Source organism: Medicago truncatula, chromosome 5 (genome assembly GCF_003473485.1).
Source record: "Medicago truncatula cultivar Jemalong A17 chromosome 5, MtrunA17r5.0-ANR, whole genome shotgun sequence".
In the NCBI taxonomy this organism is placed as follows: Eukaryota; Viridiplantae; Streptophyta; class Magnoliopsida; order Fabales; family Fabaceae; genus Medicago; species Medicago truncatula.
In genome coordinates this window covers 33322299-33331522 of record NC_053046.1, presented here as the reverse complement: position 1 = coordinate 33331522, position 9224 = coordinate 33322299, and the positions used below count along the sequence as shown (strand labels likewise).

The window sequence follows — 9224 nt, the reverse complement described above, 5'->3', positions numbered from 1 at the left end:
AAAGCTGCAACTTTCGCCTCCAACATTGCTACTTTGAACTCCTTCATATCAAAACTAACTTGTCCAACAAAGCAACACTAACGAGTATAAATTGTTCTAAACAATAAAATATCAACAAAAGCTAAATAATTTCATAAAATCCTAAATAGACAAAAAAAATAAAAAAAATAGGAGATTTAGTAATAACCAATATTTTTGTGGTTTTCACTAAGATATGACTTCTTTAACTACCACAACAGAGCATTAAGTAAGTTTTTTGGTGGATTTTAGTTTATGAACTAAGAAATGCATGTAAAATTAAATAAATACGGAAATATAAAGAGATAAAATTGTGTAAATAGTTTAAGCTTGATTGATTGTGTATGCATCGTGAAAGATAATTATGTATATGAAAAACTATTCCTATCAGACAAACCATGTGGTCTAAAAGGTTCAGTCTTGCATGACTATTTACGTTGGTAGTGTGTAAGTTTTTCCTCTTTGAAGAGGTGTGTTGCTCTCCCCGTTTGACTGGCAGTTTTTCACTTCGCGACATGATACGTTGACAAAATACATTGTGTGCAGCCTCCCTTGAAACATTTGTCCTTGCCAATTGCTTCTCACTGTTAGTGGCGTTATAAACATTGAGCATGGGCTGAACGTTTCATTGTCTAGTTCTACGGAAACCATATTTTAACACATGTCATATCACCGTAATCTAAACTAAATATTTGAAGAAAATATCAAAACTATCAAATTTTAAAATAGAGGGGCCACAGCTACAGGTAAACATTTTTTTTCATATAGAATAGTCAATTCATTATTGTATATCTAATAGAAACAAAAGGAAATAGAAGTGACAATTTAATTACTCTATGTACCCAAATAGAGGGACTTATCATCACTACTCTTCCAAGAAGTTTGAAACCAGTTAAATATAGTTTTTGGACAGATATTATGTACGGAAAAAGGACAATTATAAATTGAAAAAGGGCAACGCTAAAAAATTATGATCTATAAGATACTCTATTTACACTCGTGGTGGATTTTATTCACAGATATCCGCGGACACACTTTGGAGGAACTTACTCTTTAGCTCTCCAATATGAAAAAATATCAAAAAATTATTTTTCTTGTGAGTTATCTTTCATGTAAAGCAAAGTTATCTTTCATCTAAAGCAAAATATGGAAGAAAGGATGGCTAGTTCAAAGTTACAAACAAAGTTAAAAAAGAAAAAAGAGGACTCGTGACAACATGAGAGTATGTGGATCTCTCTTCCACTGAATACAAACCTTTTGGAACAAATTTGTTTTCAGCAAGAATTTGAGGAAGTACTTAATTTAAACTTCAAACTCTGAAGAAAATAAGAAGTTAAAGATCAAAGATAAACAAAATCCAAGAACCAAAAAGTATCTGCAAACCATAAATGTTTGCAGAGAGTAAATATAAGTGTTTATTAAAATTGTTGGTCATTTTTATAATTGCTTTTACTCAGTAAAAAAATTGAAGATTTTCTCTTCTCAAGAAGAGAGGCAAGAGTAAATAAGAATGAATAAGGAGAGGCAAGATTTTCTATATTAAAGTAACAAGGGAATTTACATGAAACCATCCCAAGGGAATTTACCTAAAATTTCATATTCAGTCCAGATTTATTAGTGTCAATTTGTTTTTATTTCCAATTCTGTTTTTCTAAAAGATGATTGGTAATGGTTTTTATACAAACAAATGAGATGGTTTTTGCAACAATAAACGATTCTACGTATTGTTATTTTACTGTTGAAGAACATTGCCGCTCCTTTCATACCTAAGAAGGCTGGATGGGAGGGAGCCCCTGCTGGTCGTTGTGTACCTCCGGCCCTTCTACTGCGTCAACTCCTTGAGCCTTTGCAGCAGTAGAAGGTCCAGCTTCAGCTGCATTGGTTGTGGCACCCGAAACTGCAGCTACATGGTCTGTGGCATCCGAAGCCTCGGCCTCATCAGCTGCTGGATTGGACTGTGAACTTCCCTGAGCTTTGACTACACGTGACTGCCACTTCTTCCGGGATTTGACATTTGCAAGTAAATTTTTAATCTGACGTCCTGTAAGTGTCTGATTCTTCAGAAGAGCCTTTGCAAGCACATGAAGCTCCTTTTGATGGGTGGTTAGAATAATTTATGCATTGTTGTAAGCTCTCTCAAGCAAATTCTTCACTTCTTTCTCAATAAGCAGCCTAGTTTCTGAGCTCATACTTCTCCTCTTATCCAAGTAACTGTGACTGACAGGTCCAACTTCAGTACTCATACCATATTTGGTAACCATTTTCCTGGCCAGAGTAGTTGCCTTCAAAAGATCTGAGGATGCACCAGCAGTAACTCCACTTTGTCTGAAAATTAGCTCTTCAGCAACCCGGCCTCCCATGTAACAATCCAGTCTGGCAAGCATCTGTTTACGGGAAGGACTGGTCCGATTGTTTGTCAGGAGGCAAATAAGAAACCATTCCAAGACTCACCCCACGTGGATCGATAGTTGCCTCGCGAACAGGATACGCACCATCAGTATAAATTGTAACTAAGGCATGACCAGATTCATGGTAAGCAATCTTCTTTCTTAACTCCTCCGATGTAACAACTGACTTACCCTCAATCTTCTCCTGTGCAAACTCTAAATCATGTGTGCTCGCGGCTTTGGCACCATCCTTTGCAGCCCTCAGGGCAGCAATATTAACCAAGTTTGCAAGGTCAGCACCAGAGAACCCAGGGGTAAACCGAGCAATGGTCATCAGATCAACATTATCTCCCTTCAGAACCTGTATCGTATTGGAGTAAGAAACACACACACGTTCAAAGTTTACTTCCAAGTTCTAACAATTCTATATTCCATGTCCTTACTACATCACAATTTTGCACATTCACAGTTACAAAACTTGAAAATATACATATATCAAAAAAGTATCCCCGGTGTTAGGCAGTTAGCTCATGTGAAGTATCCAGCAGACACCTGAACAAAGCTTAAGGAAATCATACTACACAATGCTTTGCACCAATATAGTACATGCACTGCACACGTGAAAAATACAGAACAATACAGGCCAAAATGTGGCCGTGAAAAAAGTATATAATATAACTTGAGAAGTAAGAAAGAAAGTAAATACAACATTGATTTCAAAGGGGATTAACATACAGCATTGGCAAAAGAGAAAAAATAGCAGCATAACAAATAAAAAGGAGAAATAAATATATATAAAAAAAACATAATTAATTAACAGCAGCAGCATTTCAAAATTTGAAGAAACAGAACTGATTTCAATTTGGTCAGAAAGCATCATGCAACCCCTTTCTTCTTTTTCTTACCGCTTTTCTGTCAACGGCCGCCGCCACACTCTCCTTACATTTATTCTTCTTACTTACTCAGTCCAACTAAGGTAAAACGACAGGGAAGCATATAGAAACCTAAGGATAAGTGTGTGTGCTATATATATTCAAGTTGTTTAGAATTATTATCCAAAGCAATAGAACTGAATTCTCAACAACTTTTACTTTTTTCTGTTTGCATTAAAACGGCATTTTTCTCGTCAACAAAAGAATGATCACTATTTAATAACTTTGTATCAACATATCAACGCCCAAAGAATAAGAAAACTTCTTGTGGTATCAAATAATTAATCAACGAGATTGGAATAGCTTAGGAAACATGTAAATCAAATAACTATTTCATGCTAGAGAGGCATAGATTAATGCTGGAAAATTCAACCTTAGGATCTTTTAGGTAATCAACAATTTCTTCAAGTTCAGCTTTTGCCTCGTCTACACCTTTCACATCGCTAAGTTTAGTATTTGTCTCAACACTTGGCTGCATTTCTTCGTACATAAATGTGATATAAAAAAAAAAACAGAGAATGAGCGAATCAAAATCCGATTGACTATTGAATTAAGCTCAGTGGTTTGAGTTACAATGACACAGTAATACCTTTTCTGATTCCTTTATACACGATGTGCCTACACAAGAAATCAAGAGGAAGGCCGCTGCAATAAACCAAATTGTATGCCATTGCTGCTCTTTGAAATTTCCACCTTCTAATGCAGCAACCATATCAGTAGGAGCACTTGCAGTTCCAAGAATCCCACTTGTAGGTTCTCCGACGTTTGTAAGAGCAGCAACTCCACCTATGCCACTTTCTACTTTTTTTGTTGAATTGGAAATAGTTGAAAATTCATATACCTCAGGTTATAACTTTTGTGGTCGGTAAAATAAGCAAAAGAAAGGAATATTCAAAGAGCTGATTGAAAAAGAAGTAGAATAACAAATTTCGACAAGTGCACAATTACAATGCCAAGTTTTGATTTCTGCAGACTCCAACATGGATCTATTTAAGATTATTGATTTCCCACGTCCATGAAATGCCTATTAGTGAAGAGAACACAACAAAAATCTAATAGCAACAAAAGTTTCAATCTGGTCACGAGTTCTAATCAAGAGCAAGGTACTGAAACCAAATTGCATAGGTGTGACTTAATTTAACCAAATTGCATGGATCAAGGTCACGAATTTAAAGAATTTAACAGGCACAAACAATATATTTTTGTATTAATATTGAACTTACAAAGAAGAATATGCAGGCATAAAAAAGGAAAGCAAATGGCCTAGGCAACTAGAATGTGTCTTTCAAATACTTGATAATAAATAATTTTGATATTAGCAATTGACATGCCACTTCTACGAAAGGTAAAACGTCAATAACCACAATCATGAGTAAAACGGGACAAATAATAATTAATTATTTATTCTTTTTGATTGGAAGAAGGCTTTTCTTATATAAAAGTTAACCTGATGAAAACCCATTTTGAATTCGCTATTAAGACCAAGCTCTACAATCTTCTTGGTATTTAAATCAAATAAAAGTAGTTTGTTGTCTTCATTTGCGAAGACTAATTCACCATTCATACCGAGTCCAATAGGATACTCAACAAGAGTGCAAGGATTCTCACCAGTGAAGAGTTTGATCCATGATTCCTTCACACCAACTTCACCCCAAATTGATATATGGTAAGTTTGTGTGTTGTGATAAGGTAAAGAGACCAAGGCAATAGAGTGATTCACCACCATCAATTGTTGCCATGCACGACGTCTAACCCTAAGAATGTAGGAGGGTATGGGTGTGACAAAGAACGTCTCATTGTTCAAGTCAAATGATACCATACATGCTCCTGAAGTCGGGAGAGACAACCAATGACACACTCCATCCATATAGAGTCGGTGATTTCCATGGTAATATTCCAACTGAAAAGTTGGTGAAGAACGAGGCATATTGACATAGAGTTTCTTCCACGAATTACTTGTTAAGCTATAAATCATCCAAAAGGGTTGAAGAGATTTATGTTGCAACAACAATGACTGTTTCATGCGTTGCTTATCATTATAAAAGTAATATGGTTCAAATGATTGAAGACAAATGAGCTTATAGTCATCAGCAACAGAGTCATAACCAAATCCATGAATCGTAGTCTGAATGTAAAAGGGATCAACCAGTTTAGATTTAAATTTATGAACAATATGTGGAAGACGTGTCCCAGCAGGAGGAATAACCTTGAATTCGTTGGTAGTTGGATTCCACAGTGAGATTCTTGTTTCTCCATATTGGAGACAAAGTATGCCATTAACACTCCCAAAGCCAATGATTTGAAGTGCTTCACAATCGGATTGAATTGGATTAATTAAACTGACCCTATTCGCAAACCTTTCACCAGACAGAGAATGGAACCTTTCTAATCGAGGGCACATATTAATCAGGAGAGATGTATCACCGTCATAAGGTTGAGATAAAAGAAGATTGTTGCTATACATAGTCATGAAAGGAGAGTCTTCGTCTTCGGTAAGGTGAGACCATAATTTGCGTACGCATTCAAATCGTTTCAAAGATTTAATGGGGAGTTTTAATAGAATAGAGAAGGCAATATCTTCGTGAATGTAAGCAGAATTGGAAGGCATTGAAGCTGATATTAGATTACCGCAGTGGATCCAAGAATAGTAATACTGTTTTTTTAGGGTTCCGGTGAGAGAGAGAGATAGGGGAATGATTGATTATAATATAGAAGAACCGTGTTTTTAAGAGATAGTATCCATTGACTTAAGGGTTAAGTAATAGTTTAATTGGTTATGATATTACACATACCAACGAAGACTATTTTTTTTTTTAACCATATTTTTAAAAGTTCTAGCCAAAACAAGTAGCTTACTATCATAACTATATAAAAATTGCATGTAAAAGGATTTCTTACTAAGTTGTTGAGAGTTATTATTTCACTTTGTCGGGAAAAAAAAGTATTATTTCTCAATCACTTTTCAGAGTTTCATTTCAATTCTAAGTTTACTTTTTGTTCAATTTCACACTCTTAATTTGAAGAAAAATATTTTTTCAATATATTTTGAAACAATATATTAATACTTTTCCCCTAAAATAAAATAAAATTTACACTTTTAATTTGAAGTAAAAAGTTTTGTTTAATATATTTTGGAAACCAATCCAAATATATGTAAAAAATAATCAATAAAAATATTTGTTCAATTTTACAATTTTAATTTTAAGAAAAGTTTTTCTTCAATATATTTTGAGACAATATATTTACACTTTTGATTTGAAATGAAATTTTTGTTCGATATATATTTGGAATGAATCTGGATATTTTTTTTTTTTGCTAAGCCAGGAGATTCTCAATATATTTGTTCAATATATATTTGGAATGAATCTAGATATATTTGTGTTTTGTTCAATATTATTTCTCAATCACTTTTCAGAGTTTCATTTTAATTCTAAGTTTACTTTGATATAGTTTTTTTTTTTTTTTTTTTTTTGTTTAGATCTCCATCGAAAATTTCTCAGAGTAGATTAGACTCGTTAAATATAATTATATTATATTGAATAAATTTTTCTCTCTTCTAGAAAATTCATGTCACCAAAGTGTGTATCTAAAATAGGTTTTAAAGAATTTGTCAAAGATGGATTTTCTACGTCACATCTTTACCTAAAACAAGTTGAGGTCACAAACAACTTAGTGTGTGTTTGGTATAGTGGTGGAGAGAATTGATTTTGATAGAATTGAGTTTGAGAGAATTGATTTTGGTTAAAAGTAAGTTAGATGTGAATTGATTTTTGTTTTGATATACTTATTCAAAAGTGATTCTTATGTTGATGTTGTTTGAATAGTTTGAATCAAAATTGATTTTGAAGGTGTAATGACTAAACTATCCTTTTAGTTGTATTTAAAAGTAAATGTCTCATTCTCATTAGATGATTATTTCCAACTTGTCATAAATGGATTTTATTGTTTAAAAAATTCATTTAAAAATACTATCAATTTATAAGAGTAGTTTTTTTTGTTCAATTGGGTGATTTTTTTTAATACAATATAAGCTTCAAAAGATGTAAAAAAAAAAAAAAAAATAACCCATTATAAACAAACAGTGTACCATAATAAATAAATTATGGCTTAAAAAATACACAAGACCTTATCCTTTAACCCATCGTCCTTATCTGTATCCACGTATAGTCTCTAAGCAAGAGAAACACCACTCCCACGAGAAGATTACTCCATTGAAGCACCGATTATAAGAACAGATATGCGCAGTGTTTTGATTCTCAGTCTTTCAATTCATTTTCTTTGTTTTAATTTATATTATGTTTTATCCTCTTTTCTTTGTTTCATCTGCAAATCTGTACAAAATTAGGAGATATGAAGAAAATTGGAGAAGAATGTATGGGTAAATTGGTCACTTGAAAAATTAAAGGTTGAAACCACGTTTTCCCAGCCGCAGAAGCTACAAATCTCAGCTTCAGGAAAACAAGCTTTTTGAACCAAAATCACGTTTTACAAACCGACTTTTTCATTCATCCAAACAACATGGAAAATGCAGAAACGCAGTTTGGCAAAAAAAAAAAAAATCACGTTTTGAAGCTGAAAACGGGTTACCAAACACATAGTTAGTACTAATCAACATTTTCCTTTGAGTTTGAGGATCCTAGATCGATATAAAAAAAACAATGTGAGTGTCCATTATCTTGATAAATTTGGGGGAATATCATGTAATTCTAACAACTTGTTAGAATTACATGATATTCCCGCAAATTTGTCAAGATAATGCACACTCGCATTCGCGACTTCATAATTGTTAGAGGCAGCTTAGGAATTTAACTAGGAAAGATAAATGAATGTTAGAATACTCTCTTTTCAACGAACTCTCTAAAAGAGTATAAAACGTATCTGATTATAACCTCTCAAAAAAATATTGACTAAAAAAATGTTTAAATAAAAAAATATAAAATATATATGTATTTGTGATTTAGGAGAGTATAATAAACCAATCCGTTCAAAATAGAAAATTGTAATAGTTACTTCCTTTTTATTTTATTTTTATAGATTTTTCTACACCCTTGGATTTCTGTTTATATACACTCCCATCCCTTGAAAAGTAAAATTTATAATTTTTCTCTCTTATGAGATGCTTGAATTACAAACCTCTCCCTTAATAATTAAATATACACTAGACCTATTTTAACATAAAAAATATTTTTATGATATATACAAATTTTTAAGAGGTCTGAGAAGGTCCAGCTTCAGCTGCATTGGTCGAGGCATCTGAAGTGTAACGCCCTCTTTAATTATTTGATTATTTTAATGAGTTTAGAATATACTTATATGATTTGTGTGATTTATATGATTTATTTTGATGAGTGATATTTTGTTATGTTATATGTTGGTATTTATTAGAATAATATATATGCTATTTGGTTTAGAAATATATATGTTATAGAAATATATTTATTATAGAAATATTTTATATTATATATATATATTAGAATATTAGAATATAATATTGAGTTTAGGGGTTGTTATGAGATTTTAGAGAGTTTTAGGGGAGAAAGAGAAATAAGATAAAATAGAAAAGAAAAGTTATAAATAGGAGAGACTAGAAAAACATAATGTACGATCAATTTTGGAGAAAAGGGAGAAAAAGCCAAGAGAAGGGTGAGAGACCTAGGAAGCTGCGATTTTTATATTCCAAGGTAAGGATGAGACTAACATTCAATAATCTTGAGTTTATGATTCTGAAAATTGTATTTAACATGTTGTAGTTTTAGTTTTTGAGAATTTGAGAATTAGGGTTAAGAGTGGTGATTGTGATGATTTTGAATGAAAGTGAAGTTGAATAATATAGGTTGCTTTTTCTGATTTTTCTTTTCATCTCTGCCCTGAATTTGAAATGAAATCT

At 32.5% G+C, this 9224-nt stretch overlaps 1 protein-coding gene and 1 pseudogene across 1 annotated transcript; both read right to left on the bottom strand.

The window, feature by feature from the left end:
• Window positions 1-1763: 1763 nt before the first annotated feature.
• LOC112422160 (ATP-dependent zinc metalloprotease FTSH 4, mitochondrial-like) lies at window positions 1764-2981 on the bottom strand (annotated as a pseudogene).
• On the bottom strand, window positions 2688-6015 carry LOC11423431 (F-box only protein 8). Its single transcript, XM_039834136.1, has 4 exons — window positions 4946-6015; window positions 3927-4135; window positions 3711-3817; window positions 2688-2766 (listed from the first exon to the last, which is right to left on the bottom strand). Exons 1-3 carry the CDS (start codon window positions 5943-5945, stop codon window positions 3773-3775), a joined length of 1254 nt encoding a protein of 417 aa, XP_039690070.1. The 5' UTR covers window positions 5946-6015; the 3' UTR covers window positions 2688-2766; window positions 3711-3772.
• Window positions 6016-9224: the final 3209 nt, after the last annotated feature.